The sequence below is a fragment of the Aythya marila genome, assembly GCF_965140915.1.
Source record: "Aythya marila genome assembly, chromosome: Z".
Classification (NCBI taxonomy): Eukaryota; Metazoa; Chordata; class Aves; order Anseriformes; family Anatidae; genus Aythya; species Aythya marila.
The window spans coordinates 23,386,075-23,405,274 of NC_139080.1; the positions used below are offsets into that span (position 1 = coordinate 23,386,075).

The window sequence follows — 19,200 nt, forward strand, 5'->3', positions numbered from 1 at the left end:
TTTTCCCCCTTTTTTCCCCCCTTTTTTCCCCCCTTTTTTCCCCCCTTTTTTCCCCCCTTTTTTCCCCCCTTTTTTCCCCCCTTTTTTCCCCCCTTTTTTCCCCCCTTTTTTCCCCCCTTTTTTCCCCCCTTTTTTCCCCCCTTTTTTCCCCCCTTTTTTCCCCCCTTTTTTCCCCCCTTTTTTCCCCCCTTTTTTCCCCCCTTTTTTCCCCCCTTTTTTCCCCCCTTTTTTCCCCCCTTTTTTCCCCCCTTTTTTCCCCCCTTTTTTCCCCCCTTTTTTCCCCCCTTTTTTCCCCCCTTTTTTCCCCCTTTTTTTCCCCCTTTTTTTCCCCCTTTTTTTCCCCCTTTTTCTTCCCCTTTTTCTTCCCCTTTTTCTTCCCTTTTCTTCCCTTTTCTTCCTTTTCTTCCTTTGTCCAAAGTAAATGATATTGAGTACTGGCTTACTACCATACATTTAAAACAAAGAAAAATGTCTCATACACAGCTTCTATGCTCTTCTGCTTTAGCTATGGTCTGTGTTGACTGCCTTTTGGGGAAAGTAAGACTAGGTTTGTAAGTGAATGAAAATCAATGAAGTCTTGGTGTGTTTTCATGGTAAACTGTCAAAGTATTAAAAGCTAAAGCTAACACAGGGCTCTGAATCTCTTTTGAAAGAAAACTGACATTTACAGAACAGTAACTAATGTAGTTTATTAGTCTGATTGTCATCATACGTAGATTGATAAAAAAAACTTTGCTAAAACACAGATTAATGTTATTTAAAATTAATCTGATGTGTCAATTTCATAAAATCAAAGATTGATTAGAAGGGGCCTCAAAGATCTCCCAGTTCCAGCCCCCTGCCATGGACAGGGACACCTCCCACCAGACCAGGCTTCCCAAAGCCCCATCCAGCCTGGCCTTGAGCACCTCCAGGGATGGGGCATCCACAGCTTCTCTGGGCAGCCTGAGCCAGGGCCTCACCACCCTTTGAGTAAAGAACTTATTCCTAATAGCTAATCTAAATCTACTCCCTTTTAGTTTAAAGCCATTACTTCTTGTCCTGTCACTGTATTCCCTGACAGCCTCCCCCCCAGCTTTCCTGTAGGCCGCATTTAGGCACAGAAAAGCTGCTGTAAGGTCTCCCCAGGGCCTTCTCTTCTCCAGGCTGAACAACCCTAACTCCCTCAGCCTGTCTTCATAGGAGAGGTGCTCTAGCATTCTTGATCGTTCTCATCACCCTGCTCTGGACTCACTCTAACAGCTCCATGTCTTTCTTCTGCTGTCCCCAGAGGTGAACGCAGGGCTCCAGGTGGGTCTCACAAGAGCAGAGCAGGGGGGCAGAATCACCTCCCTCGCCCTGCTGGCCACACTGCTTTTGATGCAGCCCAGGATACAGTTGGCTTTCTGGGCTGCAGGCACACGTTGCTGGCTCATGTTGAGCTTCTCATCAACCAACACCCCCAGGTCCTTCTCCTCAGGACTGCTCTCAATACGTTCTTCACCCAGCTTGTATTGGTGCTTGGGATTGCCCTGGCCTGGATTCAGGGCATTGCACTTGGTACAATTTCAGAGCATCTTCTCCTAGTTTAGGGACTACAGAGGAAGGAGTAAATTGTATGTAAGGAAGGAGTAAGTTGCATGTAGATTCAAATGACTTCTAAATTAAATGCTATTAAGTATAGTACTTCTAGTATTTAAAGTAAGTAGTGGCCAGAACATGAAGAGATCCCACTGTTTTTCTTATGACCAGTGTAAGTGTAGTTTATCTGGTTTCCTCTTGCCACTACCAACTCCCAGTACACAGAACTGTAGGAATTGTGCTGTGTTTTGTGTCAGTGTAGTTCTCAGATTTCTTCTGGTCCTGGGCTCAATTGTTCATTCCAGTTTGGAGAAAGTGAAGTAACAGATACATCTCTCCTACCCCTTCATGCCTGCGTAAAGCTAATTTCACCTGGAATTAAGTGAATGCTAGTACTCTGGATGCCCAGAGGAGCTGTGGATGCCCCATCCCTGGAGGTGAGGCTGTGGCAGGGGCGTGGAACAGGCTCATCTGTATGGTCCCTTTCAACCCAAACCATTCTGTGATTGTGAGGCAGGAGACTTCAGTGACACCCAGGATGGAACAAGCCAGCTGCTAACCATAATAGGTTATTTAGCAGAAAGGTCTATGTATAGAAGATTTGCCCTGGCAAGTGGATTTAAGAAGCTTGCAAACCTTCCTTGCTGTAACCGGAGAAAGCCATTTGCTGGCTTGAAGCATAATTAATCCAGTTTTTGAAACAGCTTGAGCTCCTCACCTCTGAGCAGATCTCGGCAGAAATACCTGCTGAAGCGTTCAGAATGCTGCTGCTGCCCAGCTGTGTGATGCTGCTGACTGGCACAGTTCACTAGGGTATGAAACTCAGACCTGTAACTGTTCATGGATTCTTGTGTATTGTTCACTTCACAGCATGGGTTCACACCAAGGAAACAGACACCAGGAACACATGACCTGTTGTTGCAGTGTGTTGCTGCTGTGCTGATGTACTCTTAATTCGATTCAAACGACTGTCAAATAATGACACCAAGACTTCAAACTGAAGCTGTCTCTGATCCATTGGGACTTTGTCATAACAATCATTAATCTGTTATTCCCTCAGTACCAAAAGAAAGTGATTGCATCAGGAGTCCTTTATTTTGTAAGTAGACAGCTATTAAAAAAAACATCAATAATACATGTTCCCTGTAACATATGCATTTTTAAAAGATGTAAAACATCTTCCCTCTTTGGCAAAGGCACAGGACTTCTTGAAGCTAATTACAAAACAATCACACAATTTAATTAATCTGGGTATGGTATTCTTAACAATAGCTGCTTGCAAAATGAGACACCCTGTGTATTGTCATGAGGTAAAGTATTGTTTTGGTACGTTGATTGCCTATTCATTGTGCTACTTCTCCCAGAGGATACTTGAGTTAATTACTTACCTAATGCGTGACCACCAGTCAGGTTTACTTCATCAGGTCAGGAACATCAACAGTAATCTCAGCAGCATAGAGATACCCTAGGCCTAAACATACAGCAGCAAGCAGATCCCAGAGAACAGCGGGATTTGACTAATAAGCAAGCACTGCACATATGGGCAGAGAATTAACTGGCACTGGTTTTTATTTGAAAGTCTCCCAGGTATTGACTTGCAGATGGACTTGGGGGTGGATGGATGAAGGTCCATCCATGATGGATGAAGGTCACATATACATGTAGGACTCTGCTTCTAACCTTTCTTGTTTTTCTGGAACACCACACCTTAAACCTTTAGTAGCACTAGTTGTTGCTCCTATTGTTTGGGGTTTGGATTTTTCATCCTCCATTTCCAGTCTTGTCTGGGTTCTCAGACATCTAGATAAGCCTGCAGGATTTAATATCCAGGTATTATGTATACGGCTTTGTCAATCTTGTTGTTTTAAAAGCTCATTTGCTTTTGGAAATGCGTCTTGCATACTGATGTTCTTATTAACAGGATCTAATATTCTTCCTGAATAAGACTTTGACTTTGGATTTTGTCTGAGAGGAAGTGATCTTTGCCTCTAGTCAGGCAGTAGCAGCACTGTCTCCTTGAACCACCTGCTGTTGCAGCTATAACATCACTGCGTTCTTTGTTTTTTGCTCCAGTGTGAAGGTTAAGCTTATGTTTGAACTAACTGGTGGACAGTTAGTCATGTCGTTGATGTGTAGTAAATAAGTTTAACTCTGTATAACTTCTAAACAGATGAAAGGAATTTAAGATGCACCCCCCATCTCCTGACATGTCAGATTATTTCCTGTCAAACGCTGTTAGTCTCACCACATTTAGCCTAAGTCCCTGCTTCTGTGATAGAGTTTCAGGTAGCTTCTTTGTCTTTTTTCCCTCTTACCTAAGCTCACAAAGGACTCCCAGTTACACCTAATTCTTACCAGTGCAGTAGCTAAACTTTGTGACAATGTTTTATCTGCAGTGTTAACTTTTTTTTTTTTTATCATATCTTTATTAAATAAGCTCTGGTAGCGGCAAAAGAAATCCAGTTAGCTGTTAAATTAAATGACCTGTTGCTGTCAGTAATTTGGTGTTTGCAGTTCATGCAGGACAAGAATAAATTGTGTTGGCCCCCAAATAAAGATTGAAATCTGTGCCATATGTGTGGCTTTAGATTCCCTCTGCTCTTCCCCCATCCCTTCAGGGAACCAAAATCCTTGCTACCTTGAAACTATCTAGGCCCTCAGAAGTATCTGAAAAGTAATGAAGAAGCTAGGGTCTTGATGGGGAGAAGGTAAAGTTGAAAAGACATAATTTTTCTGTGATTGATAAACAGACAAAATAAGTCTGTGGTATTGGCCAGTGAAAGTGAGATTCTTGTCTCCTGGGGCTTTAAGAACAGATGCAAAGACATGATCTAAGCAGAGCTAAAAACACATTTTGCATCTGCTCCTGATTAAAAAAAAAAAAAAAAAAGTCATGGGAGGGGGATCTCTGTTTACTACCCAATGGTTTCATGATTACACTTTCTGGCATTGAGTGTTTAAGGTTGTTAACTGTGAAAAACTCAACGCTCATTCAAATATTCAAGTAGAAATCAAGGCCACTTGAAGTGTTTTAGGTACTCAATTTGTTGTAGCAGATTTTTCACATGTAGGTAGTAATTTTCTTCTCAGAAACTAAATAATGATTCTAACTGGATATGCAGAAGCTTTTTTATCTGTTTCTTAATGTTGCAGTCTCATTTATGTCAAAAATAAAAATACTGCAACAAATGCACTACTTTAATATGTTGGTGTTGCAATCTGTTCTTTATTTTAGGAAGGATAAATTTAGCTATATGCTGGCACTACTTTAAAACTTACCTTTTTAGCTTTTGAGGTGATTTTTATTTTTTGTGTGTCATTTCTTTTTTATATACTGTCTTTTCTCTAGTTACATATGTTGAGGGGTCAAGGTGACTGGAACAGCTCTCACCACTCATCTTCTTTCCACGCTTTCATTGGTCAGAAGGAGGTTGAGCACTGTAATGTAAAGAAGTAACAGTCATAAAATTTCAACTTGGTCACAATGTATAGTCACTTCTTATCACATATTGGTAGTCAACTTTTGTGCCATGGTCTCACAAAAGTAATGGGAAAAAAATCACTAAGTGTGTTTTGCCTGCTTATATGGGGTTAGGAACCGTGAAAAAACTGAACAATGAAAAAATCACAAGCTCTAGTGAAAATGCTGTAGAGACTTTGTCTAAGGGCTAAATCATGCTAATAATGATTTTGCTATCTTTCAAATATGTGTGATTAACACTTTTTTTCCATGATTGAAAATGTATTCCTTTCAAACAAAAATTTTGTAAACCTTTCACAGGTTGAATGGAGTGTTTCCTCTGAGTTAGAAAATTCAGTAACAAAAAATCAAATGCTGAATGAAATGTCACGTCAAATAAGATTGTATTTCAGTTTTTTCAGTGTTCTTGAGAGGAGAAACTCAGAAATTAGTTTTTAACCTACCTGGAAATGCTAGAATTAGCATGTTTGAAATGTATTTTCTTTTTTCTAGTATGTATTTATTTGTGTATTCCCCTTCCAACAGGAAACAGTCCTCAAGATAGCCCTAGGAATTTCTCTCCCAGTGCCTCAGCCCACTTTTCTTTTGCACGAAGGTAAGAGTTTGTATTTAGTACACATCATGCATTTCGCAGAGAGGAAATGCTGTCGGATCCAGATATTAAAAGATGAATGGAAATGCACAGCTGTATCTGTCAAGTCTATCACTGAGAATGACAAGTGTGATCTCTGTTGCATAACCTCTTTTAAACTGTATTTGAAACAAAATTGTGCTGGATGATTGATACAATGACATCATACATTTTTAAATATATATATTGTATTAATGGCTTTTAAATAGATTTACACTGTATGAAAGTAGAGAGATCTCATCCACTGAGGTTTGGAGAAATTATAACCTACATCCGTTTTTTTTGTTTGTTTGTTTGTTTGTTTGTTTGTTTTTCTTAAGAAAAAAATTGCACTTTGTAAGAAGTGCATGGCATGCAAGAACTATCTTAGAGAAAATTGAATAGAAATTCTTGAGTGCAGGGCCCGGTTTCACTGGTAGCAGCATTGTCACTGTACATTTAATATTTGACCTTGACCTGTTTCGCTATCTGAACAACAGAGACAGTCAGCTCTGTCATCGGAGTGTTGTGAGGATTAATTAATGTTAGAATTTTTGAAGATCTAAAGTGAATTTGAAGTGATCTATGAAGTAAATTACTATTAAATGAACCATAACTTAAGTTGATTATGTGTCATGGGAGACTGCCTATTTGTGCCACTGTGGTTCCGTATCACTTAACACCTTGTCAGCCTACCTCAAATAATATGTTCATTAACTCTAAGCCTGAGAGGGTAGGTAGAGTTTATATGTTGACTCAAGAGTATAGACACAAAAAAAAATGGAATTGGAGTCCTGTGGCATTCTTTGTCATTAAACAATGCCAGGTATGTAACTGTTGCATTTGCAGTGGCATAGCACTTGCTGCTGTAGCTTTACTTCCTTTATTTTGGGAGCTCATTTTGGCTGCGCACACAAACTCTCAAATGTACTTGTGAAAAAATGGCTAAACTCTTTTTGAAAACTGCAAAGGGGAGAAAGCTTTACACAAGTATTCCTTTATCTCTTACCTGAAACAAACTCATCTGCAATAATAGATCATGTCAATCTTTCTGACAGCATATGATGTTACTTTTTTAATCCTTCAAGTATTTATTTTGAATCTACTTCCTCTTGATATTATCTTTTACTTTAAAAAAAAAAAAAAAAAAAAAAAAGGAAAGATGTATGTTCATAGATTACATTTGTTTGTGAACATATTTTTAGGAAGATTCATTAAATCCTGAAATAGCTTATAATGGAAAAAACAGATGTGAAAGACTGAGCATTATTTAGGAATACAGCAGGCAGGATGTGTTTTTTCTTTCACACTCATAATCAACAAAATGTTCAAATAATTGTCTTTCTCAATTCAGAAGGAAAAATGAATTTGTCTATCAGTGCTTGTTTGATTTTTGACCATTTTTAGAGTGTTGTACAGATACTAGCTTCCAAATGAAAAGTTTTAAATCTTTCATTTAAAACAGCATTAGCACAAGAAGTTTTTGTGATTTCAAAAAACTTCACCCTTTTGGTGGGATTCAAAGAAACTTATTTATACCAGTTCCATGGACACCTTCTTCTGTGTTTATAGCACAAATGCTTGATAACACTTAAAAAAGAAAAGAAAAGAAAAAAAAAAAACAAAAAACAAACAAACAAACAAAAAAAAAACAGTGCTGATATAAGAGTTTTTCAGTTTGCTGTGTGTGTTGTGGGGATGGCAGCAGAACTCCCCAGGCCACTCTGCAACAGTCAGAAGTGTCAATTTCCTTTGCCCAGAACTGGTGGGTGATGCAGGGGAGTAGCTTGTGCTACTTGTATCTGCAACTTAGGCATCTTCTGCCAATACGCACGAGTATAGCATGTGTGAGCCCATGGTTAACTGGTGGATCCTGCTTTCGAGAGCTTCTGTGAACCGGGTAGGACTGCAGGATGGTCCAGGGACAAATGGTGTATCAGGGTCTGGGGAAAAATGCTGTAGGTGCTTACAAACCTTTTCTCTCTTCTTCCTAATCCAAAAATCCTCCTATTCTTCCTCCTTTGTTTCTTGGATACTTTCTGTGATAACCATCTCCATCTTCAGTGGCCCTTCTGGGTGAGAACTTCTGTATGCAGGAGTTCTGTTCTATACAAAAGTCATTCAGCGAGGATGTATATTCTGTCTCACAGGTGTGGAACATGTGGGTTTAAGCCATTTTAAATAAATTTCAAGTACTTTGTCTTCAACTATGAATACACCTTGCTTGTGCAGCTGAGTCAAAATGAAAAGTACTTTTATAATAGTTCGTACTCCTGGTTGTTGTTCATTCATAATGGGGATGGGGAGGAGAATTAATGAATTAAAAACAAAATTGTGGAGGAGGAGGAGGTTTTTTCCAGAGTTCAGTCTTTGATGCAATCACTTGTCCCTTTACCTCATGTTCTCTTAATAATTTGCACAATTATAAATGACTAATGTCATTTATAATTGACAATATTTTAGATACAGTACTTCACCTCTTTTCATATGCTCTGTCTGTTCAAAATTTGTGTTGTAGCTTGTGGATAAAAGGGAGTAGGAAATAAGCTGCTAGAGTGGAGAGAGGGAAGGGTGTTTTTAGGCAGTTACCTTGAGAGGTAGGGAAATTGCATCAAGAGGTTCAAGGTTCATGATCAGTGTTTTCAGACAGTTACCATGCAGGATAAGTTCCATGCAGGGAAGTTGCAGCAAGAGGTTGAAGGTTCCTGATTTATTATGACTTAAGTTCTACTTTGAGGAATTATATTTATATATATTTATATATATAAATATAATATATATATATATATATATTATTTTTTTTGTACAGATCAGTCTTGAGAGGTGTTCTTTGTACTCGCTGTAAAACAGAGCATCAGTTCGCCTGTGAATTCTCCCCTAATATAAAATTGTGTGCTAATAAAAACTAGTCCTGTTTTGTTATTTATGTATATATATATATTTTTTATTTTTTAAACATATTTGATACAATTGTACTCCAGTCATGGGCATCGAAGTGACAGGTAAATTTTACCTCATTGGAAATCCAAACACCAACCTCATCATTGCTTTTTGGCTTGTCTTTTTGAATGTTTAAGCTCCATGTTGTCTGTGTATAGCTCACCTGAAGCTGTGAAGAATAGAAATCGGCTTTGGTTATGATTTTTTTTTCTGAGTAAGCGTGATTTTTGCTGCTTTTTTTCCTGATCTACATATGATTTTGAAAAAAAAAATGTTTATCTGATCATTCCTTCTACTTATTTTATATTAGCTTGTTAGTTTGCTGGTATCCTGTACTGATGTCAATTACAGAAGTGTCACCCTTACGCTTCAAGCAAACTATATTGGTTATTTTATAGTTCAGAGCATCACAGTTGGTTTGTTCACAGGTTTTTAATTTGCTTCACATTAATTATCGTTTGATGAACCCGAGAGTCGTGAAGACTCCATGTGTTCAATTTTTATGCATATTAGTGAGATATCAGTTCTGTCAATCTGTTCATTCACTTTCTAGTTGTTTCATCTCATGGATTTTGACTAGAAAAATGCCCTAAAAAGTCTGTAAGTCTAGGTCATCCTTGCTGAATGTTTGTTTATTGTGGTCTGATGTGAAAGTTTACTTCTATTAAAAACCTTGTTTATATCATGCTTTTGGAATGCAATTTTCCACAGTAACACTTTCGCAGATGTTTCTGTGTTAGGGTACTGCAGTGTTCGTTTGACTAAACTCAGTTTCACAACAGGACTGATGGTCGCCGCTGGTCTTTGGCCTCCCTTCCTTCTTCTGGATATGGTACAAATACACCCAGCTCGACTGTTTCTGTAAGTATCCAGAATAGCATACTATTATGTGCCCTATCTTCTTAATTGTAGCAAAGGTTCCTTTTTTTTTTTCTTTTTTTTTTTTTTTAAGAAAAGGCAACGTGGTTTTTGTTTTGTGGTTTTTGTTTACTTTGTCTACTTGTTGTAGACTTTGAATTAATATGGGATATAAAACTGCTTCACTGATACAGAAGAAGAACTTGAGGCAACTGGTGCTTTGCTTTTACAGATCTTCTTTCTCTGAATGGGAAGTGGCATTTAACTGCCTCCTTTTGATCTGTATAGCAGTAGTAGGGAAGGCATACTGCCTTATTTTAACCATATGGAAGTTAGGTATTGAGTTTCTAAGTCTTGCTTGCTATCAGAAACCACCTTACAACATGACTCATCCATCCTAGGCTAGACTGCTATCTTAAAATTAGATGAATCACACATTTGCCTGTCTTTTTAATTTGCAATAGTCAGATGTTAGTGCATGATATTAGAGGAGATATTTAGCTTTCTAGATGGCTATAATTAGAACAGAAGAATTTGTTAGAATGCGTAATAGGATAAATACGATAGTTTATGTTGTTAGTTTTTGCATGTTAGATCAGTCCTTTTGATGTGATCTTGTATCACACCCAGCCCCATTTTGCGTGCAGTCTAACTTTTGAAGTGCACCATGGCAGTGCATGTGATTGTGCTCCAATAATAAGATTAGGTGAGAGTAGTACGAATTTGTACTTCTGCATATGATGAACTTATCTGTGCTGCAGAGGAAGCACTGAGTCATCTTACAACCTGGAACTAAGCTATCTTGTGTGATAATTACACCTGAGACTAGGAAGATGCAACTGGAGAGGAAGGCTGCTTCGGAAATGGCAAATAGTGGGCTGTTTGGTTACATCTCCCACAACAAAGGGCCTGGTCCTTGCAGATCTAACTATGACTCTTTGAAAAAGGGTAATTTTGTATTGTTAGCCTTGGTTTGTACCTATAGCATTGCGCTGTTACAGAAAATGCTGTTTCATGGGTGGTAAATATTACTGGACACTTGATGTCTGTGTTTTTTTTAAACGTTTCTGTCAGAGTTTAAGTAAGCTTTCTCTTCTCTTGGATATGTTCTGTTTCTCTTATGAAGTAGTGGAATTCTATACCCTGTACTCTGGTAAAACCTGACCGTTTTATACTATGATCGACTCTATTTTATTTTTGTCCACAAAAGCTCTGGAAAACTGAGTCATTTCTATTTCTTACAGTCTTCAACCCATGTTGGGGTATTCTATGTATTTTATGAACTGCTCCTTAGCAGCACTGATTTTTGACCTCTGACCTGTATAGATCATGCCTTTGCCAAGGAAATTGCTTTATTTCACATTAAGTCCTTAAGCACTTCCCATAGTGCTCACTCGTACACCTCTTCTTGGAACTGAAACAAATATGCTGTGTTCTTCACTTAAAATATATTGACGTAAAAGGGGTTGTCAGATAATAAGTAATTGCTATAGCAACTCCATCATTGTTAGAAGTAACAGCCTTATGCTAGAGAGGAAATGAATAGCTGTGTTAGAAACACATAAAAATACAGTTTTAATTTTCCATCGATGGGCATAGTTTTTTTCCGTGATAGCTGTAACTTTAAAATGGTAGGTCCATTTTTTTCTGCTTTCATTGGTCTATATTAAGTTTACTATATGGATGGGCTGGAAAATGGAACAATTTTTACATCATGTTCTCATTTCTTCTGGAAGAAAAAATCACTCATGGAATTAATTATCTAAACCTTTGTGATTGTTTTTGAGTTCTGTCTTTGACATGAAAACATCTTAAATTTAACAGTCTGATTTGTGGCAGTAAATCTGTTTTCAAATTAAAGAGTTTGAATTTTGTTGAAGAAAGAAGTAGTATAGACTTGATGTCCTATTTTTTTTTTTTTTATTTCATTATTTCCTTGCTTTTCATTTTTTACCCACTGGATCACAGAATCACAAAACTGTAGGGGTTGGAAGGGACTACAAGATCATCAGGTCCACCCCCCTACCAAAGCAGGTTTTCTAGAGTAGGTTGCCCAGGTAGGCGTCCAGACAGGCCTTGAATATCTCCAGAGAAGGAGACTCCACAACCTTGCTGGGCAGCCTGTCCCAGTGCTCCGTCACCCTCACCGTGAAGAAGTTCTTTCGCATGTTGGTGCGGAACTTCCTGTAATCCATTTTTTGGCTGTAGCCCCTGTCCTGTCCCAACAAAACAATGAAAATATGTTGGCCAAATCCCACTGGATGACACATTTGAATCAGAAAATGAAACTGGAAATCTGCCCGTTTAACTGGTTTCATGTACTTTTTTAGAATCTGAAACAGCTAGCCCAGTGCAGCCTCATTCTCTGTATTTTTACAAATTCATAATGACAATGAGAGACCACTTCAGAAACAGTAATCTCAAGAATATATACAAAACAATTCCTTTTCAGTGCAGGATGAATAAGATCCGCATTAATCTAGAGATTTATTAACTGGAGACCAGAAATGTTTTTTACACATCACAGTAGATCACAGCTTTGATCTTTGCAAGCAACTAAAAGTCAAAGCAGCAACAGAAGGGTCGTATAAGTAATTGTATCATGGTTATGCTGAGATGAATGCATCAGACTATTTCCTTTTAACCTGTTTTGTTGTTTTGTTTTGTTTTATGTTGGAAGTGAAGAGATAAATGGAATTATCAATTTAGTGGAAGTTCATGAGTTTCATACTCCAGTTCTCTAAACAAAGATGAAAGTAAATGAAAATAGCTCCTGTGAGGATTGTTCAATTGAAAATAAACTATTGCTGTGTCATATACCAAGAAACAAAGTAGGATCAGATCTTTCCAGCTAAAACATGTGGTCAGGATGATTATGCCTTTTTTAAGAGAAAGAGACTATAAAGAGGATAAAGCAAGAGAAAAATTGGTTGCACGTTTTTGCCAGTAGCCTGTTAGAAAATTATTTGGATATGTGAAGATGTGAAGATAGGCTAGGGAGATCAGGAAATTCATTTTTGCAGTTACCTAAACTGGTATTGGCTGCAGATTTGAGGAACAGTTTGCCTTGCCTTGGTGCACTGTGTATATATGTTAAATGCTATCTAGCTTTTGAAGCAGCTATTCTAGAATGCCAAGAGGGCGGGGGATGGGAGTGAAGAGTTCTGCTATGAGAGCTCAGATCTGTTCAGAAGTTGCAATTCAGACCTCCAAGAAAATGTGCTCTGGACGTGTGATGATCCTGATGCAACCGAGAGTCCTTAGCAAAAGAAGTATTTTCCACTTTAATTCTGTTGGTTGCAGACTCTGTGACACTTTAAGCGTGGAAAACATGAGGAAGATTGTCTTCCTGATGTTCCCAGAATCCCCTGAAGTTCAGGAGGTAGAGATTGATTTTATAGAAATATGTGTATGTGACAGTCTTTCCTGGGAAATTTTACTCCACTAGGATATTATTTAACTTAGCGATAGTGGCTCTCGGATTAACCGTGAGGTTAACTGCAACTAGTTGCCTTAGTATGAGATAGGAAAGAATATAGTTAGTGCTATGTGCTGAATTATGCGTAGTGTTGTGCTACAGCTGAAATGCATAAATGAGTTACTATGGTTTGACAAGTTACTACCCATCAAGTGAACTGCAGTAAATTCTTGGTATATATGCTTCTTAGTCTGCAGCAAAGCCAAGGTAATGCAGTCTTGTTAAATTGAACTTGTTCTAATGTGATGAAACCTTCCCGTGTAGACCAGTCCAGTGAAAGTTTACTTCTGAGCAGTGTCTTTTTTTTTTTTCCCTTTCAAGAGATGATTTCATGAGATCTAGTGTGATAACTAATGTTTTCTTCAGTTCCTAAAATTAGGATATATCCAGTTTTTGCCACACAAGTTGCTAGGGAATTAGGAAGACTGACTCATTTCTGTGCTTAACAGCTTGGATATTACCTGCTGACCTTAGCAGTGCATAAGAACATCTACACAATATGAAAGTTTACTCTTTTCTTTCACTTGGGATAACATAGCAAAGCTGTTCTTACTGTGCTGGTCTCCAATAAAAAAGCAGCAAGGCAGGGTCTTGATGTCCCATATGGTAAGACAAAAGAACAATAATTTGCACACAAAGATTGATATCAGATATCTGTCAAAGATTGACACAAACACTAGAGCATCTACAGTGTTAGTCCAGGCTAACAAGGCTGGTTGTTAATGCATTGACCCGTGGACACATTCTTCACAAAGACATCAAATCCAAGCTGAGCAAAGTAGTTTCGAAGTTCTTCTGCTAAACAGTTAATGTGGTTTAGGTAGCTAGCTATGCTGCATAAAAGGCAGCACTATGTTATATAGGGTGGCTTTACACGCAGTTTTGCAAGGCTAGATATTGTAGTAACAATTTCAATCTCGTAACTGTCTACATTCATTTTTAAATGAAATGGGTGGTTTAAATATAATCCTTTTCATTTCCTTCAGCCATAGAAACTATCTTGATAAAGGCATTAAGTTCTTTCATGTCATTTTATATGTACAGCTTTTAAAAGAAAATAGCATATGATTTTTTTCTACAAGAATTTAGATTATATATAATTTTTTTTAAACTTCATTAATAGCTTACATTGGATAATGAAATAACTTCTGTATGTGGAATTGAAATCTGTATGGTGGCAATAAATTGTGCTCTGCAGCTACCGTTCTATCTTATGTAAATAATTAATTTTCAGCAGACACAGTCTTAAATATTCCTTAAAATATTGGTGCATATTACTGACGCCAGATGTCTTCTTTGCCTTAGACAGAGGAAATGTGAACTTCTGAAATGCAACGGCTTTCTCCGAGACTGAAGTTGTTTTTATACCCTGTATTTAGCTCATTAAGTTGAGTCTAATTATTTTTCTTCTTTAATTTGGTAGCTAAGCATGGGAAACAGTAACTAGTTTTTATATTAAATGGCTTCATTCATGAACAGTGAATATAATCTTGAAAATGCCTTTTCACTCTGATAGAAGCTTGTGTTCTGTTCTGCTCTTGTAGTCATCCTGTTCATCCCAAGAAAAGCTGCACCAGTTACCATACCAACCAACACCTGATGAACTACATTTTTTATCTAAACATTTCTGTACCACTGAAAGCATTGCGAGTGATAACAGGTGCAGGACCACTGCAATGCGTCCGCGCTCCAGAAGTCTCAGGTGAGTTCCTCTGTCTAGTAAGAGGGGCTGAATCTAAATTTCTGAACATCATGGTTTTGTGCATTGGGAACGTTCTCTATTTTCAAAATCTGGGTCTTAAAGGAGGCAACTAACCTGTATGAAATGTCTTGCTGAGCTAGTCCGTGCTGATCTAACTACTCTTCTAGAGTTGGAACTGTTTACAGAATATAGTTTTTCCTTGCAAAATAATTTGAAATATATTCATATTCATAGAGCGTCTGGAAAGAAATGCAGTGAAGAAATTAGCAGGGAGTTGGGGGGAATGTATTCATATTTTTTTGTCTGTGTTCAATTATGCCCTTTTAGATAGCTGAAACTCACTTGTTTTGCTCTTTCAAGAAACTCTTTTGTATGTGTATAAGAAGCCCTAATGTACACATTGCGATAAAGACAGTCCTTTAGGGGAGGGCATTGCTTTTGTGGAGTCTTATTCCACATCTTTTATACCATACTTGGATGAACTGGTTTTCCCAGCCCAGGAAAGTCAGGTGGAGATTTTTAAAGGAAATGGTAACTAAGAACGAGGCTCGTGATAGTATGAAGGAATTTCCTGGGTTAGCAAAGGCTGTGGGTACCTGTTATGGATGGTTTTACTGCAAGTCTCATGCTTTGTTTTTTTCCAGGCACAGTGTCTTGGCCATTGATGGAACCTATGCCTATGTGTGGCATTATTTGTAGGAAGTCAGATTGGAGATAATTGTTTTGATTTTTCTTTTATTTTCTAATTTAAAAATAGATTAAAAAAAAAACTTCTGAACATTTTCACTTGCAGATAATAGAGTTCTTGGTCAGGTCTTGCTGTTTTAATTGTATGTAACCTTCAAAGGGGTGGGTGTAGTCATACAGCTGTTAAATATATATCTCTGTCTCCCTTCTGAGGAAAAAAAAAAAAAAAGTAATGCCATGAGTGTTGCAAAGCTGCATGTATCCCAAACTGTAGTTGTAAACTAAGAAAATGACATCTGACAGTTATATGTCAAATACATGAACTATTTTTTAAGGCCTGGTCAGAAATAGCAGAAAGGAACCAAGCATGCCACTGATCAGAGGATGTACCTGTCTAGTGAAGCATGTGCTGACTTTTTGGTGCAAATAAGCTATGCAGAAATATAAGTACTAATTCTAGCTCATGCTGAGACAAGTTTAAAGAGATAATTTGCTTTGCTTGCAGCCCTGGACGTTCTCCTGCCTGCTGTGACAATGAAATAATTATGATGAACCATGTCTACAAAGAAAGGTTCCCAAAGGTAATGAATTATATTTAAGATATGCAATATCTAAATTGATAGGCAACATAGGTTTTAAGTAAATGGTGTTTTTGTTATGGGAACTAATGATCCAAGGCTTTAATGGCTTTCATAAAGCATCACCAACCTCTTATTAGAAGTATAAAATCACAATAAAGAAAATCCCTGCTGAGAAGAACTGGACATTCATTTGACGAAGCTGCTGAACTGGTTTTGAAATTAATCATGCTGGTAGTACATTCTGCTGGTTGGAAATCAACTATATGTTCAATTTCAATAGGTGCTGTGTACGTGGGGTTAATGTATACTGAATTAGTAAACTGAGACTGTTTTTGCAGCTCAGTCTTGTACAGAATCTGCTGATACAACTGCAAATTTCTTTCTTCAGTGCCATTTCTCCCTTTCTGCAAAACCTTCTTATGCACTTACTTTAAAGGTGAAGATCAGTACGTAGTTGTGAGAGTTTGACTGAGATATCAAATCAGGAAATGTTGCTGTCTTGTCCAGAGATCTGAGACAAAAATGAGTTCTTTGGTGCAGGCACATTGCAAGGTGCATGGTGATCTCAGTTTTTCATAGAATTTTGATGATTCTTGGCAAATAAAATAAGGTTAAGCTGGTATCACTGCAAAAATGCCTACGAGTAGGAAAAAAAAATCTTCATTTTTCTTCACAGAAATTTCTTTATGGACGTATGAAGATATTTGTAGAGGGATTGAGCAGCAGTCAGTAGTGTGAAATGATCTGCTCATTTCACTGGGTGATGTATGAATTAAGGGGTGTAGGTTTACTTTTTAAAAAGAAAAAAAATGCAATATCTTTATTCTTTTTAAGCATGTGCAACTGACAGAAACAGTCAGTTGGATCTATAAAGCAAGCATATCCATCAACATGCAGACACATCTAACAGGATCTGTGAGCCTGTAATCAGTTAATGTGCTTTCAAACTCTGAGCTCAGTTTCAAAACTTTGAACACTTTTGCGGTATAAGCTGTACAAAAGGAAAGGAGATATTCTGGTCTGTAGCACCTACAGTTTATACAAAACAGCCAAACACGTTCATGAGTTCTCATTGCTTTTATTTTGATTTGGACTTATTTTTGCGGTCATGAGTGTTAACTAATTATTTTAGTGAGCAGTATAAGATCAGTGTTTAAGACTTGCAGCAGACAGCAGGATTCGCATAATAGACCAGTAAGGTGATTGCTTTTCTGAACTGATAACTGAGGAAATGTCATCTGCTATTTTGTTTTTCTATTTCCTTGGTTTTTTGCTTCAGTCATTTCACATATTTTGTGTAGGTAATTTCTTAGGCACTACAGAAACGTTGTAAAGCTGGAAGTAAGCTTTGAGGTTGTAAGGCTGATCTAATGTATCATGTATTCATTTGTGTATAGGCCACAGCTCAGATGGAGGAGAGGCTTCAGGACATTATAACAAATCATTCTCCAGAAAACGTCCTTCCGCTGGCAGATGGAGTGCTTAGTTTTACCCACCATCAGATCACAGAACTGGCTCGAGACTGTTTGGATAAATCCCACCAGGGCCTCATCACATCACGATACTTCCTTGAATTACAGCAGAAATTAGACAAATTGCTACAAGAGGTATGAGCTGTGAGAATGCTGTTACGTATGGTAGAAAAGTAGTTTAAATATGTTTGCCTAAGAGTTGCTGTCTCGAAACAATTATGACTGTTGCACTCAATTGTCAGTGTTCGTGGCAGTTTTAGTCTAGGTAATGACAACGACAAGGACCAAAAGGCATCCTACTGTAGTCTGGGATAAGTAGGTTGTAAATTCGGAAACAACATTTTCTGATGCAGTGCAAGTTATAAATTGCTTACAGAAGTGTGTGAATAACCCCTAAATGAGGAGGCTTGCTGTACCATTTAATGTGGATAAATGAGAAAACATACTCTTTCCACTTTATCAGCCCTACTAATTGCCTTCTGTGTTGACAAAGGAGACAGCAACCTTTACGTTTTTGTTATGTGGAGGTTATTTGGTTATTTAATTAATTATTTATTTATTTCATAGTTAAACTGTTTATTAGCAGAAATTGTCAGTTCTAAAAGCATTGAAACTTCCATAGAATAGTCAGCTAAATGTAGTAAGAAAAACATGAAACTTGCTAAAGAAATGTGCAGTGCTGTAAGTGAGCATGGTTTATAGATGTATCATTTCTAGAACAAATGAGTATGCTGAATGCTGTAAGTGTTGTTTGTATAGGACTTGATAGTACATTATAAACCAAACTTAACATGATAAACCAGCAGATTTGATAGACTTGAAATTTTCCAATTTTCCCACTGAGATATTAAGATGTTATGCTTGTGTTAATTTTTTTTTCTGGTCTTTTCTTCTGTTTTCTTTTAAATACAGGAGCAGTTACTGAAGCTTTTGGTCATTTATTTTTTGTGTGCTGTATTTTACTGTCTTCTGTTCAGTGAATATATGTATTTTATTGATTTCTACAACTACTGTATTTTGAATCTTCTCATAAAGCAATGCAAAATCTAAGACATCAGCGAAGTATTTCAGCATTATTGAAACTCTACTCTGAGCAGGGAAATAAGAGCTTGCTTACTAGTCAAAAAGGAGTTTGAACTAGTGACCTTTTTGAGAAATACATTTTTATGATGTCAAAGTGCAGGCAGAGTTGGCAAGTTGGCTAGAGATATCTCACTAGGAATTATGTTATGGTAGTGATAATGTCAAAATACAAAGAAACACGTCTTAAAAGCTAAGATGCACTGAACTGTATGTGTAAACAATATATCCCTTAAAATGGCTGTACAGCAAGTATAGTTTAGAGTACAAGTTGGCACATTCATTTAAAAACAGTAACAAAAAACCCTCCAGTTATTCTCCAAGCTCTATATAAAGCAGTGTATAGATGTTAAAAACAAAACAAAACAAAAAAACACTCATTTTGTCATGTTCTATCATGCAAATTCTATATTATGTTAAAATTTTCTGCTTTGCAAAGATATAATTCCTTACAATGTTAAGGCTCAACTTTTGAGTAAGTGCAAATGGTATCTGTCAATAGTGTAATATGATGGAAGGAAAACTTTCTGCTTTGCTTAACTCAGCTGTGGGCACTCAGTTGTACTTTGGATTCATGCGACACATTTGTTATCAATTCCCAGCTGTGACTTTCAGGAGAAAGCTGTGCTTGCTACTGCTAGCTGGCACGTTGTGATTATTTTGCATAAGCTGGGGAAGACTCCTTCGACGCTTGAGCAATTTGGTTCAGTTGACATTTTTATAAGTCTGCGATCAAGAGGCTACGAGGATC

The 19,200-nt window shown here is 37.5% G+C and overlaps 1 protein-coding gene across 5 annotated transcripts in view; it reads left to right on the plus strand.

Moving 5' to 3' along the window:
- Positions 1 to 19,200, plus strand: part of MAST4 (microtubule associated serine/threonine kinase family member 4) — a 300,676-nt gene that overhangs the window by 231,370 nt on the left and 50,106 nt on the right. For all 5 annotated transcript variants that reach the window (XM_082783232.1, XM_082783235.1, XM_082783233.1 and 2 more), the window contains 5 exons: positions 5,567 to 5,636; positions 9,374 to 9,452; positions 14,472 to 14,629; positions 15,822 to 15,897; positions 17,295 to 17,504. In XM_082783232.1, coding sequence (XP_082639358.1) covers positions 5,567 to 5,636; positions 9,374 to 9,452; positions 14,472 to 14,629; positions 15,822 to 15,897; positions 17,295 to 17,504 — 593 coding nt within the window. The remainder of the gene's footprint in view (positions 1 to 5,566; positions 5,637 to 9,373; positions 9,453 to 14,471; positions 14,630 to 15,821; positions 15,898 to 17,294; positions 17,505 to 19,200) is intronic.